The sequence below is a fragment of the Carex rostrata genome, chromosome 3, assembly GCF_964058835.1.
Source record: "Carex rostrata chromosome 3, lpCarRost1.2, whole genome shotgun sequence".
NCBI lineage: Eukaryota > Viridiplantae > Streptophyta > Magnoliopsida > Poales > Cyperaceae > Carex > Carex rostrata.
Window position 1 is genome coordinate 8,754,385 of NC_135920.1, and position 21,696 is coordinate 8,776,080.

The window sequence follows — 21,696 nt, forward strand, 5'->3', positions numbered from 1 at the left end:
AAGTTTATAGATTATATCCTAACCGTTGGATTTATTCAAAATTATAAAATGTATAAAAAATAATGAAATTATTAAGTTAACTCGTCATTGAATCCAAGCTTTTTATTAATATCCACCGATAGAATGTTCTAAATTGAGAATATGTAGGACTTTAAATATACCTACGCCTCTAATACAAACAACAATATTTCCACAATTATAACATACCCCCGTTTCCAATTAAACTAAAAAGAAAAGGTAGTTTAAGGAATCAAGCAAAAAGTATTACATAGAAGAGACTAATTCTTAATCTTGCTCAGGATGGGACTTTTTTTTTGTAACTCGATGCATTGATGGTATAGATTTGTTTCCTTGATCTAATGAAATTAGTGATTGATGATAGGCATAGCTGACTACAAATGGGGAAAAAAAACAATTGGCCGAAAATTATATATGTTACAAGAACCTCATATTGTCAATAACAATAAGTATTAGATTTCAACATTTTCTCAACTAAATATCACTCATGAAGTAATTGTTTCCCTCATGTTTTGTCCATTAGCTCCAGGTCGCATCAAAGGGTGGCAAATAAAATTATACCAGATGACAAATAATTCAATTTGGATGCAAATTATTCAACCCAAAAAATAGATGACACATTTTCCTAGCATAACAACAATTTTTTTTTAAACTTGACGATGCAGTCAAGGATATTGCATAACAACAATTACAAGATAAAAATTATCTGACAAATAAATAACACATTTTTCCACACGCATGACAATAATAGAACAAATAAGAAAAGAGGTTGACAGAATTTGGAATTCTCAACTCTAAACAACTGTAGTAGGTTGTCAATGATACAATTTTGTCCGTTTCCTTGATATAAGATTTCTTTTTTTTTTTTATTAGCTTAACGGATAAGGATACCGAAAATATTATCCGTTATTTTATACGACATTGCAAAAAATATAATTATCGATATAGATAAATAATCATATTGGAATGAGACATGATAAGATTATAATTTTATTCATGATACAAATATATACAATATAATTCTAAATTTATTTATTTTTTCATCCATTTTTTCATTCATTTTTTTATTTCTTTCTCTTACTTTAGAAAAAAAAAAAAGTATTAGTGGCACATGTAGGGATGTCAAGGGCACCCCTTATCCATTTACCCGATTTATATGTATTCGATAAGATGGATATGATAAAATATATTTTTTGTTATCGGATATGGGTATGGATAATTTTTTTTCCGTTAGCTTAATGAGTATGAGTATAAAAATATTTCCATCCAACTCGTACCATATACGTTGACACCCTACAGACACCTGACCCGTACCATATACATTGACACCCCTACATTCCTACATTGGAGTTTGGTCATTTTTCTTTTGGTCAAGACATGTTATAAACTAAGAATCTAAGATCCAAATAGTCTAGTGGTAAAGACAGATAATCTCTATCTGAGAGATATGTGTTCAAAATCGGAATAAGAAAAATTATTTATTATAATAACAAGAATGTTTAATAGTAGATTGTCTTCACTTCTAACCTTTACATAAAAAAATAAAGGCTTTTAATTTTCTGTGCTCCAGAAAAGAACTGTCCAATTTGACCGGGACATAGAACATTTGGATTTTAATACTTCTACCTTTAGTTTTGTAATTTCTGCCACAATTGAACAACAGAGTGCGCTGAGTGTTTATTTGCAGGATAATCATGTACTTCGATTTTAAAGCTTGTTCAAGATTGATAATGCATTCAAATTTTTTATGTACAAAAACTTTGGACGGTGATAATTAACCCCGCAAAACCATCCCCGCAATTAACCCCACACAAAATGCCAAAAAACTCCAGCTGTCATTTTTTTTCATAAGGTATTAATACTTACGTACAGAAGTATTTATCTCCATGAACGAAAGTATTTATCCCTAAGCATGAAAGTATTTAGGGGACCATGCATGTTTTTTTCATGGAGGGTGGGGGGAATCTCAAATCACATGGGGGACCATGCACTTTTTTAGAGATGAGTTTTTTTTTATCTCATTTCAATCTCGTCCACATTTCTCACGATCTATTAGAAATTTTGCGAATCTAAAACCACGAACGTTTTCTACGTAATTTTCTCTTTCAAATGAGATTCATGATGACATACTTTCGGGCAAGTCGTTACAGAAGTATTTATCCCTCATCATGCAAGTATTTATCCCTATACTTGAAAGTATTTTTTTGCATACAATACTTATAATACTTGATATTAATACTTTCATATATCAGTATAAATACTTATAATACATGATATTAATACTTTCATATATCATTCTAAATACTTATAATACTTGATATTAATACTTTCATCTATCAGTAACTGTCATATGTAAAAAATATTTGCAAGTATAGTTATAAATACTTGCACAATGAGGGATAAATACTTATAATACTTCATAGTAATACTTTCATATGTCAGTATAAATACATATAATACATGATATTAATACTTTTATATGTCAGTATAAATACTTATATTACTTGATATTAATACTTTCATATGTCAGTAACTGTCATATGTAAAAAATATTTGCAAGTATAGTTATAAATACTTGTACAATGATGGATAAATACATGTGTAACAACGTGCCCGAAAGTATGTCACCATGGATCTCATTTGAAAGAGAAAATTATATAGAAGACGTTCATTATTTTGGATTCGCAAAATTCATCATAGATCATTAGAAATATGAATGAGATTGAAATGCGATAAAAACTAATTTGGAGAGAGAGAGAGAGTGGGGGGATGGTGGGGGGATGGAATGGGGGGGACTAATATAATTGTTCAAAAACTTTACTAGAAAATTACCATACTTGCACTGACAAGTAACAAGAGAAATTCATTTGTACAAATGAGGAAACATCAACTTATTTCGTCTAGCCTTGATCAAAGCAAACTTCTGCATAAAAGAATTCTCTTTTCCTCGCATACAGTTAAACATGCAAATTCTCGATCCAATTAGTGCGGCCCAGACAGCTGCTCAGCTGACAAGTAAGACGGTAACTTGCACGCACTTTTATTATTGATACTCTCAAAACATGCCGGGCTTGCCGACTCTGTGTTCTTCCCTCCATTGAGCCGGTTTGTACAAATCCTCTCTCATGCATACTTAGATGACAGGACTTGACTCTTGACTCCCAAACTTCAATGCTCCTGTCGAACATCGCTACCATGGCTTTCATGCTTGGTCTAAAGCACGGTTCTTCATGTAAACAACAAAGCGCTACTTTTATGGCCCTTCCAATCTGTACTTTATCCATCTCTCTCTATTCTTGGATCCATTAATTCATCATATTCTCTTTCCTTGGTGTTTTTTCAATGCCACCATTGAAAAGTAGGCGTTGGTTTTAGTGCTTGAACCCAGCTTGCACCAGCTACCTTCACTCTAATTCTTTCTCCCATTAACTATTTCTAGCAACGCCATGCCAAAGCTATAAATGTTGGTCTTATCCGCTATTCTAGAATTTGTTAACCACTGTGGTCTCAAGACCATGTGCTGCCCTGATGGCTATTCAGAGTTCAGACCAATCAAGTGTGTGTGTGTGTGGTGGGTGTGGGTGGGGGGGTTGAGTCGAATCTGTAGAGAGGTTGGTCAAGGGAACCACTCATGTATTCATATACTAGCATGCGGTAGTTCCCCTCTGCACAAAAGCCTAGTAACTTCACCAGGTTGATATGACGAACATTGCTTGCCTGCCCATGTTGAGTGATTAACAGAAACAGTGGTTTTGTCTGGTAAATTGCCTTTGTACACTAACAGGAACCCGCCAGACCCAATATGCTGGCTAAAATTCACAGTTGCAATTTCTAGGTCTGAGTAGGTGAATTGAGTCGGAAGTCACGGAATGGAGATCTCATCTATTCCTAAGTTAGTTTTGACTAGTGTACTTGGATCATGGTTTGCCTCGGACCCTCCTTCCCCGTGTCCCCACCCCCAACCCCAATTGCTTCTACTTCTCTGCTGCTTCTTGTTCCACCACCAATTGAAATTCGCTTACGCCACTTCATAAGTGTTGTACAAATAAGTATATACACACAATACCCATCACACATGGAATAAATACTACTAAGATGGTGGAGAATCTGGAGGAATTGTTTGTTTGTATCTAACTAGGCGGTTGGCAAATTGTTTTTACATAGCCAACCGCAGATGATTGATCCTCTGTATTTAACAGAGTGCCCAATTTGTGCTCTAAGAGGTGGCATGACTTGGAAGAATTCTTGTAGAAGAAACCAAGACATGAGCAATTACCAGAACAAATGTTCTCTCACGATGAGATATTATTTATATATGGATGGATCTGGGGAAACAAACCTATTTGCAAAGTAATCAATCCCAATGCCGAGACTCTGATAAGAGACTGATGATTCTTGATCTATGCCACTACTACATGAAGGAGCAAATGAACCATCAGCAGGTCTACACCTGCCAGCAATTGTTGCCCCTAGATGTAAATAGGACTATGCCAAAAAAAGGTGCAGCATTGATGTAGACATTGTACATCACAAGAATCACAACTCTCCCTTGCCAAACCTGTTTAAAAGAAAGCTAGACGAGAAAGAAGGTAGCTATGAAGATACTTTCACCGCTGTTTAATGGATTAATTTTAATGGGCAAGAGCATCTCAATCCATTTGACCCGGCTGAACAAAGGCCAAGCACTTCGCATGTGAAAGGAAGGTCACATTGACTCACAGGAGCCAAAAGGAGAGGACTAAGATCAGAGGCTTGTGTTTTTGAGCTGCTAGGAAAGTAATAACTCATTATATGTAACTAATCGGTTGCATCTAGTTGTAGAAATCAGATTTCTTTATTTGAAGTCAGTGGAGGGAAAAGGAAACCAGAGACTACGGAGTTGGTTGCATTGCTTAAAATGAGGTATAATACAGTTGTATTTACAAAGAGGTATGCGACCATTTTATTCGAGTTATTGGTTGCACGAATGTCTAAGAAGAGAGCTCGATAGGAAAGAAAGGAGTTATTACTAGTAGACCACTGGAGAAGTGCATCAGCACTAGTGAGGCAGTAGGGTCTGAGAGTTAGGTCAATACTTGACGTGACAGAGAGCAAGGAAGCACCAGTCAGTAGTGCCTGACCAGGGAGGATTGTATCGGTTGGGTGAGAGAAAGATGACCTGAGAAACATCGGTTTGAATCAAGTAATTGTAACTAATTAAGAGAAAGATAAAACAGTGAAGCTTGTGCATCAGGCTTGGAAAAAGATAATGCAAAGATGGAGTTTAGTGAGACTAGAAATACTCCTGAGCGGTCGATGTAGTGGCAATACGAGCTGGAGAAGTTCGGGTGGAGGAATTCAGTTGCAATTTGCACGGCAGAGACAGAGAGAAGGAGAAAAAGGTAGAGATAGAAGGAGAGAAAGGTGTCATGAATCAAGGGAGAACAGAGTAGTTCTCTATTGTTGTTAAATATTTTCTAGGGTGTTTGGTGTAATTTGGTGTGGTACATCACTTGGTTAGAACTAAGAATAACACACTCAGAGAGATCAGACATCAGAGGTGAAGGTGAGAAATTGTGGAAAGATGCAATTGTGACTGTGGGTATATGATTGATACAGTGCTGCTTAAATTATAAAACACCCTGTAGCTAGTAGCTGCATATGTGGTTGGAGACTAAAATTTGGCTATTGCTATATTATCAAACTTAACTACATGGATAATACATTAATACTAGAAAGAAATCCTAGAACCCGTTTTGTTGGGTTTAATTTAATCTGGTATGGCCTCATGTTTATGCATATCAAGTAGTATAATTTCAAGAACAGACAAGATCAGACTATATCTTTGAATTTGAATTTGAAGTAGTTGCTTTATAATTGTAGGAAGAATGTAGAATATGGTCCTCAGAAATATATACACAGAACATTCAACAGACAGACAGGTCATAATAAATGTGAGAATTAAATAATAAATTAGAGACAGCTTGACACATATACTGAAACAAAATATTTCATTCTTACATTCATTTGTGCTTAAAATACTTTGAGATGTTATAGAGCCAAATTTATCTTAAAATTTTACACGTCATTGTCCCCCAGAAAGCATTCAATGCTATGTTCTGAACTAATTGACTTTGCTAGATCCTTCAATCAAGCCACAAGTAACTGTATACCTATTACCTACTATTTTGCCTGGAAGGATGTACATTAAATGCATATAATTGCCATAAATTGCATCCAAAGTCAGAATTCAAGTTGAAAGGATTAGAGATGTCAATTGACAGGATCATCTTTGATTTTACTGCAACCTGGCAGTGCACCTCAAATTGCAGTTTGGGTTGAATTGGGTAGATCAGTTCTGTCTCAGATTGGGTCAGATTTCAATTGGTGTTTAACTCTTAAAATTGTTTTTTCCTTTTTTAACCAAAATGTAAAATTATTTAATAATTAGTTCCTCTTTAGATTGAACATTAGGAGGGAGAACCAGATCAGAACACATCAGGAATATTTCCATCTATTATCGACCATAACATATATGCAAATACATATTATATAATACAATTACATGTTCCACTAGGTAGGATTAAATTGTACAGCTGATTACCTGCAAAATTTTAGGTCTGACTTAGACATCATAGGTAGAATTAGGTAGGAATAAAACATTTCTGTTAAAAAGCTTTATAAATTCAGTTTGCCTTTGAAAAAGTCAACTTCCAGCTTTTCCTTGTGCTTAACAAGGAAAAAAGAAAGGGAACCAGGTTGCGCCGAATTCTCCAGGTATTAGACACCGAATTATGCTAGTATGGAAGCTTAATGTCAAACAACAACTACCATAGAAAAAAAACAACATTAATTTCATTTTTCCAAAGTTTGAAAAGCTTCTTAATTTAATTATCTGGGGACATGGAAGTGGCTAAACACCAATTTACATGACATACGGATATGGTAACAGTGTATACAACATTATAAGTTCAGACAGTTCAGTTATAACCATTGTAAAAGGTTAAAAAAAATTCCAAAAAGAACCAACAAAACAAATCTAAATTTTAGGTCAAATAACTTCCAAACAGCTCATATTGGCTTTAGACAAAACCAAACAACATAGAACCTCAAATGTCAAAACAACTCTAATGAGTTCACTATAACAAGTTTTCCTAAACAGCTTACAAAATAATTTCATCCAACCTTTGAAAAAGCTTTACAAAAAAATAAATAATGTCAGACCTGGCATAATTTTCTCAGCAAATCATGACACCTCATCAATCAAAAAGGAAATATGAGGGGAAAAAGGAACCTGACGAGATCTGGCATAAAACTATAGTTTTTTCTTATGTTCCTTTTTGTTCTTACTGCCTTTGTAGGCATTAGTGTGGAAGTTGAGAAAAAGAAAGAGGAGAGATGCATTGAAAGCGGCATTGAACAGCCACCCTTTCATCCCCTCACAACCCCCACCAGCAAAATGGTACCTGTTCAAATCCAGACAAGATGTAAATACCTTATTTTTATTTGCTTGGGTCTTTTACTCTTTTATAAATTGTAAGTTACAGTAATGATTCTTGTGCAAGTACAATAGTACAAGCACCAGAAAATAGGGATGTCAATGGGTACAACACAGGTCGGGTGGAGACATTTTCATAGCCATACCCACTTAAAAGTAGTCTTACTCATATCCTACCCACACTCATTAAATATTAGCTTATCCATACCCTACCCTTACCCATTAAGATAACGGGTAACGGAACAAATAACGGTAATGAGCGAATAAATTGATATCATATATAATTTAATCAAAAAATATAACAAATAAATATATATATTAAATACATCATATACCTAATATCACAAAATATAAAAAAAATGTCCCATTTATAATTTTGATCCCATTATTTAAAATATATAAGTCATTATTTAAATGAAATGATAAAATATTGTATGAATCAATTTTGTCATAAATTATTAATTAAAAAACTATATAACATGTTGAATAAATTAATTTTATCATAAATTACCAAATAAAAAAATTATATGAAATGTAATATAAATCAATCTAATTATAATAATTAAATTATATAGTTATATGTATAAATAAAAACAATTATAATATATAATATTGTATGTATTAATTACCCTATAGGGTAACGAGTACGAAATAGCTCTTACCCATACCCTTATCCAATAAGCTAACAAAAAAAAAAAATTTACCAATACCCGCATTATCGAATACGGTACGGGTCAGATAAACAGTTAAAAGGGTATCATTAACACCCTTACCAGAAAAAATGGATTTTTTTAGAAATAAAAAAAATCAAATTTTCGAGAAAGGGATTGATTGTTTTTTTTTCTTCAAAAAAATATATGTCCACTGCATCAATGGTGCGGTCCCAGCAGCATTTGTGTAAATTTGGGGTCAAGATGGGGTTTAATGCCTGAAAAACACTTGAACTGTACAAACTTGCACCTGGTGGAATTGTACCATTGGTGTGATTCTATCTTATTTGTCGTAGAAAAAAAAAACAATATTTCCCTTTCCCAAAGAATTAAGTTTTTAATTTCTAAAAAAATTTGAAAAAATGGCCTCTATCAGTGGAACAACTAAAAAAAAGAAAAAGAATCCAAATAACAAAATGGAAGAAAAAGAAAATTATCTCTATAATTCTGGTATGGATCAGGCACCAACCAGGCAACCAACACCAGACCTGAATTGTACGATACAGAAATGTGATTATTTAATACTAGATTGGGGCATTTACTGAAACTTGAGAGGGTAATTATTTCTCCCCCTAAATTTGAAAATAAAAGTCTGTCTGATCCCACTTTCTGGAGATGTAATTTTGTTTGTCAAGAATCTATGATGCTAAACATTCCCAACTAAACATTTAAGAAAACACGGTAGTTCATTTACAAAAAGACTCAAAAGAGCCAAATTCTGTTATTCAACAATAATATATAAAATAAAAAAAGGCACCACAGCTAAAATATAAGTTGTATGCCTATATTGTTGTTATTTTTTTTTCCTGAAAGTGATTGAAGGAAAAACAAGTATTGTAGAAATTTAAGTATAAGAGAAAAAACATAACAGAGTAATTCCAAAAATAAGGTTTAATTGGGCTTAAATGTTCCACTTTATTGCCATTTCCATATTACTAATGGAATCAAACTGTCATTATTTATTCAGATAAAGAGAGTTTCGGGGTTGCAATAGCAAGAATTACCATAGAAAAACAATTGAAGCAGCAAAGCTAAAAACAAACTGCGCAATCTGCACCTCGGTCACAACCCGCTTCCACCTGGCCGGCCACCTCAGTCCGACACTACACGAGAAATAATAAGCATACATCACCACATGCACAGCGGCATTGGTGAATATTGCGATTGGTATCAAAGACTGAGACGTGCTTAACCATACATAGCACATCACAATCACCAGCGCGTGATGGTACACATGTAAGAATGTAAGCCTTCTCTTATCTCTTGCTAAGAGGATGAGAAATGTGTCAAATAGTTCGTAGAGTTTTGAGAGGTAGAAGATGTATGTCCAGTAGAAGACTGAACTGGAGGGGGGAGTATTATGGGGGAAGCAAAAGAGGTACTTAGGAGACGGGAGGAGGGATGAGGAGAGAGCGCATCCAGTGGCCATTATAATGGAGATGGAGAGAAGGAATAGGTTGTGGAGAGCGGAGATAAATTTGAGGAGAGGATGAGTAATGGAGGGAAGCGGGAGGAAGTTGAAATAGATGAGAAGGGTGAGGGATAGATAGGTGACAATTGCAGTGGTGGCGAATAAAAGAGAGGAAGCAAATAAGGTGGGGCCCGGTTGCCAGTGGAAGCCGGAGATGGTCGGCTGGTCGACGAGGTACCAGCGTAGACAGTCGGACGCCCTTGAGAGAGTTTCTATCATTGCCATCTTTCTATTGGATTTTTTTTTTTTCCTGATGATCTTACCAGTACCGAGTTCTCTGCGTGCTTGCTCGGGGATGATGGAAACAGTTCCTGAAAACTTGAACTGTTTACTTCACATTTATTAATTCACGTTATTCTACTAGGATCAATACTTTCTGCTTTTTGTTGGAAAATTTAAATAATATCCAACCATCATTCGTCAGGTAAGGAAGGCTGTACAAAATCAGAGCGGTACTTTTCAATAATAAAATTACGTGGTTGAGAGACTAGCTACGTCGAACAGAGGATAGTGGATTAAATCGGTCATCTGGCCCATTTTATATTCGTTTTAGGCTTTTAGCCCATTTTCGCACAATGAGTTTGAAGATGGAATTGGAAGCTCTTATTAGCAAGACAACGGAGACAGTATAACCTGTACTGGACATCTCCCATTCAGCCTCTACTTGAGTCAACAATGCTAGAATATAAACAGAATCGAAGAAACTGAATTTTGTGCTGTTGGTCTTGTAACAGCTAACCCGGGTTATTATTTATTAAACAAGGTTCAAGGATAGTTTAGAGAGTCTGCATCCTATGCATTAACGCACCATTTGAGTTTAGCTTTGAGCCGTCCGATCAAAGTTCGGACCAATCCGGTTCACGCCTATAATGCATGGTCCCTTTAAAATTTGTGCTAGTATGTAACAAACTGATCGGATCTAAACTCAAATGGTGCGTTAGTACAGAGGATATGAATTATAGTTTAGACTGTATAAACAGATGTATTCCCTGTGTACAATTTATTCAAGCAATACACAAAATCATTTATGAAATTTCTCAACTATAGACACAGCATTATAACAGCTAACAGCTACTTCAGAACTAATTCATGATCCAACATTTGAAACTTCTAAAGAGATTACATTGAGTACTGAAACAGTAACCATTACATGAGCATTTGATCATTTAAATGCCCGCACCAATCATTCACTGTTCAATCAATCAACTATAGAGTTTGTGAATTTATACGCAGAATGAATTTTCTTCAGAACCAGTCTAATGTTAATACCAGTAGTAAAGGCAACAATGATCTGTCTACACCATTACAAGTACCTATGAATAAAGATTTACAGGCATCACATCTTATCTATTTGTGTTTACAGACATTTTTAAAAAGCTTAATTACCATGTATTAAGGCATAAAATTGATTTTGAGGTATACTTTGAATTCTAGTACCAGTAATACTGTAAAATTTATTATTTCAACATATGATGCAAGTACTTGGCTGATGTAGCATTGAAAGATAATTCAAAAGATAAATTACTAATGCATGCTATCTTGCTTAAATAATATGACAATAAAGAGAGACAAATTATCAACTGTCAGACCCACTCCACCAAAATTTTTCACAATTGATTTGTTTAAAATTTATAAAAGTAGTTTCAAAACTAACCTACTTAAAACACCATAATACAAAATTATCAAATAATACAACCCCGCCCTTCCAAACCTTCAATTCTTTTATTAAAAACTACTCAAACAAAGCTAGAAGTGAAACACTAATCTCATCTCAAACCCAAAATCAAGACTTGATCTTAAAGAACTAGGCACAAAACCCTACTTAAATCTTCAATTAGAAGCAGCACTCGCAATCAAAAGGGCAGAGTGGGGTTCCACCCGCATTGGAATTTCCAAACCCAAGCTCCTCGGCCGAGTAAATCGCCAACCCATCATTCGTCCTTCGCCTCCTAGCCTTTGCGTCGGGTCCCTCGTCTAAAACCCGACCTGATCCGCCTTTCTTAGTCTTCTTCTTTCCCTTCTTACTCTCTCCATCTCTCTTCACCTTCTTCTCCGACTCGCTTAGTTCTGTCTCTTGCGAGGGTTTCTCCTTTCGCTTCTTGGACTTTGTCGCTTGGAAAATCTCGTCGATCTCGTTAACGGGCTTGGGAGATTTGCTATCGGGTTTTGGATTTTCGTCGGGGAGGGTCGGGGTCTTTTCCTTTCTGGTGGATTTTGGGGCGGGCGCCATGGAGAGAGAGGGAGTATGAGGCAGGAGCCGCAGCCCGCAGGGTGCTAGCTCGGATATACTTGGAACGAAGGCTTAAAAATTCGCTCAGTGGCAAATAAAGAGAAACAAATTGAACAGTTTAAGCTTGCCTTTGGATAACTTTTGTTCAAGGGCTTTTTGAAAAAACTCAATCCCATTTTTAAAGCACTTGATAGCAAATCAAAATAAAGTTCAAATGTTATAAATATTCATATTCTACATGTGCATAAAGAAAAACGAAATATGATTTTATTTTGGCATTAAAAAATTTGGAGGCATATGAAAAAATAATGACATTTGATCCCTTCTCCATTTTAAATCAAATCAGAGAAAATATGAAAAAAAAAAAAAAAAAAAAAAGATTTTAAAGGACCGGAAATCTCGATTCTCATACACATGTTAAAAAATGTATAATAAACAAATATGAGGGTCTGAATGTCTGATATCAAAATTGAGTTTAAATTCCACGTCGTCCTAAATAGTGATCCGCATCTGCTCCTATATTTGTTATCGAACGGTTAGGATCGTATCTCCTGCTACCCGTTGCCCCTAAAATGAAAAAAAAAAATGAAGTTGAACTTTACCGTTTCACTTTCAAGTTTTGTCCAGCACCCATTTTGACTTCTTCTCCTCTCTTCTAATTCCAGAGATGTAAGTCTTAATTCGAATAATTTCACTTTAAAAATTATGAATTCAAAATTTAATTAGTTAGTTACGGATTAATTTTGATTAGTCTCGCAAATAAACTTTGGATACGAATTTTGTAAAAAGGATAAGAGTAAAAAACCCAACCCAAATGTTGTACAATATTTTGAAAAATTATTTATATATAATTTTAATAGAATTGTTTCCAAATGAAAACCTATCCGGCTGAAATTCAATTGATACCAAAAAATCATTGAATTTCAGCCGGATAGGTTTTCAGGAATATGCTTTATCGTGACTTCTCTAGGCTAAATAAACTTCAAAATAAGAAAACCTCTGAAATTACAGAAGAAAATATCGGTATTCAAGCCCCCTGAGATAGTCATATTAAAATCATGTTTAAAGAAAGTATATACTTTAAGCAAACATAGGTACAGGATTTTTTTTTTTTTTTTTAATACGAGTTGAAGATAGCAATCAATACCTTTATATTGGGGACTGATATAAAGCCCCGTACCACACTTTGGCATTGTATTATAAGACAAATAGTAATATTCACATTTACAGATTATAAAAGTAAAACAAACTATTTACAGTAGCAACCTTATTAACTCACACTACTTGCACAGTTGCACTCCCCTTCAACTTCCATTCAGAAGGCCTTTAGCACAACATTAGCAGTTGCACCAACACCCCTTGCAGCAGCTTTGACCAAAGCCTGGTTACTGTACAATCTGCATATCAAATCATCATAGTATTAGTGTTCAAATGCTTCCATATGTACCACCTGCATCATGCCTATTGATTTTAAAAAAAATGAAATAAACCCAAACATTATAAAACTCAAATGACAAAATAATCTGTTCAAAATGAACTACATTCACTACAAGCAACCTGAAATGTCTGGTATTTCAAATTCATTTTGATGCAATAATACACAGAAACCCCCCCAAATCACCCGTATTTTACAAAATCTTTAAATGAAAAGGAAACGCAAAGGCACAATCTGTGGAAACACATATCTTACCCATATAAAACAATACCCCATGAAGACAGGGTGTAAATGATTTTTCCAGCCTCCCATACACTTTTCCATTTCAACCTACAATTGATGTCATCCAAGGCCTTTGCCACAGCTGCCAAAATCCATGTAGAGTAATTCAACGTGATTACAGGTACAACATGTGCAAACATCAATATCCAAATAATTACGTGACAAAGGCTATGTTACCTTTTTGAATTTCTTCTGGTTTCAACTCCTGATGAACAAACAAAAGAATGTCAAACACAACATATCTAATATCTCAGGAAAAATAGTAATTATGACCTTCAAAAAGAAAAATGTTAATTACAATAATGAACCTTAGATTTGGGGTCTTCTAGAATGCATCTGGCAACAAAATTAGCAATACCGTCAATAACCTCCTCTTGAGTAACTACAACATAACTTGAGTTATCTATTCCACTAGGCTCTTCTAAGTTGGCAATGTCAGGTAGCCAGACCCACCAGCTCGGTTCCCTTTCACCAATTACAATTGGGACTTCAACGGCCTCTGCAATGGATAAAATGAAATATCATTACACATTACATTTATATTATATTTGCTATCAAGTTCTACTACTACACCAAACTGACATGAATAGGCATTTAAACACCTGCTACTATTTACAACGTCCTTGCAACAAAACATGCTAAAGCATGTATTTTCTGGATGGAACACAAAAATCTACTTCTGGCTGACCACAGGATAAACGTAAGAGATTCCCATGTTTGGATAGATATTGAAAATAATAAAGCACAAAATTTGGTCAGTAATCACAACAGAGACCCAACAAAACTTGAATGATACCATACTGCCAAGACAGGGTCCATATGAACAGATTCGTACAACAACACAAGCTTTTCTTGATGTATAGGCCCAAAAATTATATATACCTGTCCCATTTAAGAAATTTATTCCTTGTTCTTTGGCAGATTGGAGAAGTATCCGGGTACACAATAAAGAGATGTAACAGGAAGAATTAGCTACTGTGAAAGAACCTGTCATTTTATTGAGTGCAGCCGCAGATTCTTCATGAGCTGATTCAACCCTGCCGAGAAAGCTTGTGCTGTTCACTGCTGCCTCAAGCCGGGTATACAACTGCATAAGAAACCATTACGTTCTTTAAGAAAATAAGCAAAGAACAGATATATCTATACAAGTCACAATCATGGTACAGTTCTATTTTTGACTGCCAGATTCATAATCTTTCTGTTTACTCAGTTTCACTTTCACATATTCACGATTGAAAATATGCAACATTTAGTGCTCAATTTTGTATCAAATGGAATTTTAAATCACATTTTCCCAGTCAAACATGACAATTGAATCAGAATTTCACTTTCTTCTTCTCATTATAACATTTTGTTTTCTATTTCAATTGGATTAATTAGAATTCAGTTTTCCATCAATTGTCAAATTTATCACTTCTACCAAATACAAACTCAGTTTTTCCATCAATACAAATTCAGTAGCTAAACTTGCACATTAGCACTCAACATTTGATTAATTAGAATGCAAAAGAATATTACTCGTAGTTCGACAGTGAGAACGTATTCGTTGAAAAGAATGGTAATTAGTCCTTTCATTATAATATAAAATAATAAAAGATTAATAATAAGTTCAAATAAGAATTTAAAATTAGATTAAAGAAAGCAAAAATGAGAAAGATTGTTAGTTTTAGTGGGGAAATAAGCAATTTTCAATTTTTTATTTTTTAGTAAAGGTTGGAGGTCAAGCCACCCAACTATTTAATATCCACAAGGGATTCCCCCATCCGGCTTTCGAAACCTGCGACCTCCCCACTCAGAGGGCATTGCCTTTGCCACTGGACCAAAGTCTGGTTCTCACAATTTTCAAGTTTTAATGGGAAAATTGAATGTTTAGAATTTGTTATGGGTATGACAACAATTAACCCTAGATACAAAGACACACCTTTTCATGTTTTATTAAACTTACAATTGCTTTAAAACAATAGATTCAATTTCACTGGAAATTGTTCACAGATCATTTTTTCATAACAGAGTTAACAATACCAAACTTCACTTCTGAAAAAACAAAGTTCATGAACAATTTTTCAACTTAAAAACACTTATTTCATACTTTGATGTCACTCTAAAGCTCTTTTTTTAGTACCATAGTGGCAATTGTGAAAGTTAATGTAGCAGCTATCAGTCTTGCACTTGTCTAAGCTCAGTTGGCGGGATTATAGTAGCTAACAGCTAATTCAGAACTAATTCATGATACAACATTTGAAACTTCTAAAGAAATTAATTTTGAGTACTGAAACAGTAACCATCACATGAGCATTGGATCATTAAAATACCCGCACCTATCTTTTACTGGTCAATCAATAAACTATACAGTTTGTGAATTTAGACACATAATGAAATTTCTTGAGAACCAGTTTGGCATCAAATGGAATTTTAAATCCCATATTCCCAGTACAACTCAATCCAGAATCTCATATAGTTCCAAATCAAAGAGTTCACAAACTATCAAACTGATTGAGTTCACTTACATCGGGAGGGCATTCATTTGAGAAATCAGGCGATTTACACAATTCCTGAATCAGCACGAAATTCCTGGCCAGCTGTCTCCTAAGCTTGAGGTTCTCCAATCGAATTTTCTCGATCTCCTCTCCTTTCTCATTACCTTCCTTCTCCGCCACGTCATCCTTATCCTGAGCAGCGGCGGAGGTCTTGTGTCTGCTGGGACAGTGCTCAGCGGCGTAGCGTGCTAGCTCGGCCACCTCAATCACCGTGTGAACAACCTCCATTGGGTTTGTATGCGCGCCATGACCCATTTGTTCGGAAAGAAGAAACCCTAGCAGAGAAATTATACTCTCTTCCTGCAAGGCTGCAATGGAGGAGTCAGGAGGTCAAACGAAATCGTCCGGGGACGGGGAAAGATGGCGTGTAATTATTAAACCAGATATTTTTCCCTGCACAAGGAAGTGTACACCAATACCACTGTTAAATCGGTCCCAATGTTTATATCGCAGTACTTGGGAATGTCATTGTCGAGATATCAGTATTGGGCTTGATTGGGCTTAGGCCCATTAGGGAGGAGCTGGTGTGATTTGTAAAGGAGCAACGCCAGGAGTGCAATATTTTAAATAGGCCCATCAGGCCGGTTGGTAACATCCTTTTTCTCTCATGAATTGGTTTTAGAATAAAAAGATGGGAACTTCATGCCTTTATGTGACCTTGTCAAGATAATTTGACCTTATTAACAACGGTGTAAGATAGTACTAATAAAAAAATAAAAAATAAAAAAATTGACCTTATTAACAACGGTGTAAGATAGTACTGATAATAACACTAATGCACGGGGCACTAATCTATATAATATACTAACACAATCGTCTTCATTTGAAAGTGTCGCTTTAATGAGCAAAGTAATTAACAAGTAACTACACTTCTTTACAGAATCTATAATAAAAAAAATTATGTCAAGTTAATCAGGATTGAATCCATAATCAATCAGAAAATAATTCCCTCATTTTTCAAGTCTGATTGATTAAATCAGTCAAGTTAGTATTATTAATAGATTACACTTAATTCTAATGGTGGTGTTTGGTTGAGACCTAAAATTTAGGAGGTCTAAGTTGGTTGTTCTCACTTAGGTCGGCCTAAATTATTTATGTTTGATTGAGGTCTAAAATTATGTCTTGTTTTAAATTATTTCTTATTTGATTAGATTTTTATGGCTTAAAGTATAGTTTATTTTTTATTTTTTTGGCATCCACTAATGCAGTAAGTTTAATGGAAAAATTGCCTAGGTCTTGCAATTTTTTTGGCTTACCTTGTCCATTAATTATTTTTTTTGTTTTGTTCTTTGTTTACTTACCTAACTTAACTTGATTGTACAGCAAAAATTAGGTAAAGAAAACTGAAATAATTTCATTTTTTATTACCTCAAAGCATAATACAAAATGCTGGTACCAATTCAAACAAGCTTTTATAGTAACAGCTTAATTATAGTTGAAATCAAAAGTTTAAATAGTGTTGATTGCATCATAACGGAACGGCTAAAAAAATGATACTATGTCCATATAGCATCGCTATAGTGTCAATATCGTCAATAGTGTCATAGTTTTTATGATAAAAAAACGCTATAACATTGCTATAGCACGCAATTTAGAATCATGATTGAAATATAGTAGTACAAAATTACAAGGTAAGTTTTTGCAAAGAATGAAAAATGATGAAAAATTACCAATGAGAAATAACACACAAAAATACAAGAGTCGTGTAATTACTAAAAAAAAATTACAGAATCGTATAATTTCATAACAGAAGAAATTAATAGAAAAAAATGTGAAATAACATAATTGCATAATTTCAAAAAATATTCAAATATAATTGCATATAAACAATATCTTATCGGAGTTCATGCTAGACCTTATCTTTTTATTTGTATTTGTCTATACTAAATGTAATCAAGCTGGTTCATTGATCATTATTTTTTAATTTGTCTATATAGACAGAAATTCATACTGATTCATTTTTAATTTGTCTATACTAGATTCAAATACATTTTTTTTAATTTGTCTAATCCCAGTTTCTCAGTTCGCTGCCTTTTGTTTAATACTTTAGTTAGTTCATCACCCCCTTTTTTTTCGGGAGAATGTACAAATTGCCCTTCATTTTTAAACCAACAAACAAAATACCCCTCTTCACAATTTATTAACAAAATGCTCTTGTGGGCTCCACTTTCTCTTTCCTTTTCTCTCTCTCTCACTTCTCATCATTGACTCTCCATCATTTTTTATATAAAATTGAGGGTTATGCAACATACCAACAAATATAAAACACATTTCATTGTTGCATAATATGTTGTGTTTTATTTAAGAAACCAATCTCCTTATGCAATTTTTTATTTCAAATGGAAGATTATACAATAGACCATAAAATATAAAACGCATTAAGATTGGTTTATTATTTAATGTTGGTGATTAAATTGCTTTCAATGTAAAAATTGTAATAAAATTATTTATTATTATGTTATTAATATTTTCTACTAGATCCATGAAATATGTAGCAAATATTATTTTCTTAATATTTTGTACTTTATCCATAAAGTTTGTAGGATGTAACAGATATTTATTAATTTTGTTGTTGCTGATTAAATTGTATGAGATTGTTTCATGAAGTGTTAAATTAGTTCCATGACATGAATTAAAATGAATGACACCCCCATACATTCTTTGTACCAGTTTGAAATGTGCAGTAGGAAAAAAAAATTACCAGAAACGACAATTGAAATTTAAATAGTTGAATTTAACATAACAACAGTAGTTAAAAGGATGATTAAAAACATTATAAATAATGATATAAAACGCATCTGTTCCTGCTCTGTACGCAAACTTGAAAAATGATATAACAAAAATAATAAACTAATCTTGATGCGATGAAGTACAAAATATTTGCGACAAAAAAATTCATATTTGCTACAAAATAATAAACTAATTTAACACATCATGAAACAATCTCAATGCAATTTAATCAGCAACAAAAAAATTAATAAATATCTACTACATCCTACAAACTTTATGAATAAAGTACAAAATATTAAGAAAATAATATTCGCTACAGACTTCGTGAATCTAGTAGAAAATATTAATAACATAATAATAAATAATTTTATTACAATTTTTAAATTGAAAGCAATTTAATGACCAACATTAAATAATAAAACAATATTGATGCATTTTATATTTTATGATCTGTTGTATAATCCTTTATTTGAAATAAAAAAAAATTGCATAAAGAGATTGGTTTATTAAATAAAACACGACAAATTATGCAATAAGGAAATGTGTTTATATTTATTGGTATGTTGCATAACCCTTCATTTTAAATAAAAAATGATGAAGAGTAAATAAGGAGAAGTGAGAGGGAGAGAAAAGGGAAGAGAAAGTGGAGCCCACAAGGACATTTTGTTAATAATTTATGAAGAGAGATATTTTGTTTGTTGGTTAAAAAATGAAAGACAATTTGTACATTCTCCCCTTTTTCTCCCTCCACTACTCTCTTATCTATTTTTAGTTAAATTGTATTCATCACGAAATCAAAGACGATCTTGTTTTTCCGATACAGATAACGACTTTACACTACCAACCAGCAACACTTACCCTCGTTACTATCATATAAATATTAAATAGAACAGCTGATTATAACCTTTAATTTGACTCTTCCTTAGTGCACTCTACATGAATGAAATTATAGGAGCAATGCAACAACTATCCAAGATTTACAAAAAAATACTTGCTCAGGTAAAATGAATCATTTATTAAAATAAAATAATTAAAATTAAGAGTTTAAACTTGAAATATTGTTTGAAAATCTCTCAATTGAAAATTTTGGGTCGTTCGCTCAGAGAATATTATTTAATTCTCTAATATTAATCATTCATTACAACACATTTAAATAATTATATACATATCGTTGATACAAACAATTGAAATTAATTATCTTGTTATAATTAAGGAGGGTTCAAATGCCTCTATTTTTGGTGCCTTCATCATGCCTCCATTTTTATAAACTTTAATAACAAAAAATTTGAAACTTAAAAATCAAAATGACACCGTTGGATATGATCTATATCATTTTATCTATGCACATGTAAACTATTACGACATTTCAACTTTGCTTTAGTTGTCATCAAGAGATTGTAAAAAATGTACTAATGTGGATAATTTCAAGACGTTAATTTTTCAATTAATTCACATGAAAATAAAATTGAAATGTGATAACATTTTATGAGCATATTGAAAAAATAACGTATATCACATCTAACAGTTTTATTTTGACATTTATAATTTAAATTTTGAGTTATATAAGTTTTTAAAAATGAAGGCACAAAAATTGAAGGCATTTGAACCTCAGTTCTATTAGTATAATTATTTCTTAAACTAAAATTTGAAATCTGCCATTTTACTAGATTCGAATTCGAAGTAAAATATTTTCATGAATTGAAATGGCTGCATTCAATCAATTGTATAAAGGACACTGTCACACCGTACACTGCCGACGCAAACATTAAGTGTCTGTTTTAAGATGCTCCATTTTCTCTACCAGTTTCTAGTAATAGCATTGTCTAAATCAATCTCCAGTTCTAATTTAAAAACATTTCTCAAGTCTTCGTCGAAGAGTCGTGTTTCATATTTAATTTAACGGAGCAGCTTGAGAAAATATCTAGTGTCTGGTGGGAAACAGAGTAGGTCCGATGGGCATCGGACCTACTTTGTTTCCAACGGGTTCACTCACTGTCGGATTGGATTTAGGATTCGCATCAAAACTTTCGTGTCTGTTTTAATATTCGTGCACACAAATCTTAAAACAAATTAGACGGTATATCTACTCATTGGAACCAAACTAGGTCCGATGAGCATCGGACCTACACCTTTCTCTGTCTGGTGATGTAGGTTGGAGATGTATAAAAGAATATAGATGATTTTTTTATCAAGCTCCAAGTCTTACTCATCTGCTGAATGTGTTAATTCAAAACTATGCATTCTGATGTTAATTATTTATGTGTATAGTTTTAGTAACTTATACGATCGATTCATACTTTTGTGCAACCAAATATATATATTTTGTCATAAATTTAATTACGTTATAAACTATTGATGCTATTATTTTATGATTTTTTCTTATTAAGATGGTTACTTTCAAGTGTTGTTACGGATAGTGGATGATTCGTGTAGTACGCTTAAAAGATGTAGATATTTTAAATTATATTTAATATAGGGGAGGGTTAAAATGTACCCTCCCTTTTTGTGCTTCTAACGTGCATCATTTCCTCATATCTTAATTTTCAAAGTTAAAATAGTCGATTCGAACCTTTCAACGTGTTTTTCATATTAAAATGTGCTTGGAGACCAAATTTTACATTTTTTTGGAAATTTTTTACTATTTTTTCAGAATTTTTGAAAATCATCACTTTGCTGAATTTTTTTTTATTGTTTAGTTTAATCAAAAATTCTGAAAAAATATTAAACAATTTCCAAAAAATATAAAATTTGGTCTCCAAGTACATTTTAATATGAAGAACACGTTGGAAGGTTCGAATCGACTATT

The 21,696-nt window shown here is 33.3% G+C and overlaps 2 protein-coding genes across 4 annotated transcripts; both read right to left on the reverse strand.

The window, feature by feature from the left end:
• Positions 1-6,074: 6,074 nt before the first annotated feature.
• Positions 6,075-9,956, reverse strand: LOC144551306 (uncharacterized). Of its 3 annotated transcripts, none has more exons than XM_078299226.1 (3): positions 9,210-9,956; positions 7,292-7,463; positions 6,075-6,824 (listed from the first exon to the last, which is right to left on the reverse strand). In XM_078299226.1, exons 1-2 carry the CDS (start codon positions 9,899-9,901, stop codon positions 7,313-7,315), a joined length of 843 nt encoding a protein of 280 aa, XP_078155352.1. In that variant the 5' UTR covers positions 9,902-9,956; the 3' UTR covers positions 6,075-6,824; positions 7,292-7,312. The 3 variants fall into 3 exon arrangements, with proteins under 3 accessions (XP_078155352.1, XP_078155351.1, XP_078155350.1); XM_078299225.1 differs by lacking the exon at positions 6,075-6,824 and adding an exon at positions 7,019-7,193; XM_078299224.1 differs by lacking the exon at positions 6,075-6,824 and having other exon boundaries at positions 7,019-7,463; positions 9,210-9,955.
• Positions 9,957-13,033: 3,077 nt separating this feature from the next.
• LOC144551309 (uncharacterized) lies at positions 13,034-16,575 on the reverse strand. The gene is made up of 6 exons (XM_078299231.1): positions 16,131-16,575; positions 14,611-14,710; positions 13,932-14,122; positions 13,801-13,828; positions 13,597-13,705; positions 13,034-13,303 (listed from the first exon to the last, which is right to left on the reverse strand). The coding sequence occupies exons 1-6, from the start codon at positions 16,413-16,415 to the stop codon at positions 13,222-13,224; spliced, it is 795 nt and encodes a 264-aa protein (XP_078155357.1). The 5' UTR covers positions 16,416-16,575; the 3' UTR covers positions 13,034-13,221.
• Between the last annotated feature and the right edge of the window lie 5,121 nt (positions 16,576-21,696).

Excerpts from the sequence above, each read along its gene's own strand:
- LOC144551306 (XM_078299226.1), bottom strand. The coding sequence starts at position 9,901 with ATGGCAATGATAGAAACTCTCTCAAGGGCGTCCGACTGTCTACGCTGG. Across the intron at positions 7,464-9,209 it reads GCTTCAATTGTTTTTCTATG|GTACCATTTTGCTGGTGGGG; the intron begins GTAATTCTTGCT and ends GGATTTGAACAG.
- LOC144551309 (XM_078299231.1), bottom strand. The coding sequence starts at position 16,415 with ATGGGTCATGGCGCGCATACAAACCCAATGGAGGTTGTTCACACGGTG. Across the intron at positions 14,711-16,130 it reads CAAATGAATGCCCTCCCGAT|TTGTATACCCGGCTTGAGGC; the intron begins GTAAGTGAACTC and ends TTTCTTATGCAG. Across the intron at positions 13,304-13,596 it reads TGGGGTATTGTTTTATATGG|ATTGTACAGTAACCAGGCTT; the intron begins GTAAGATATGTG and ends TTTGATATGCAG.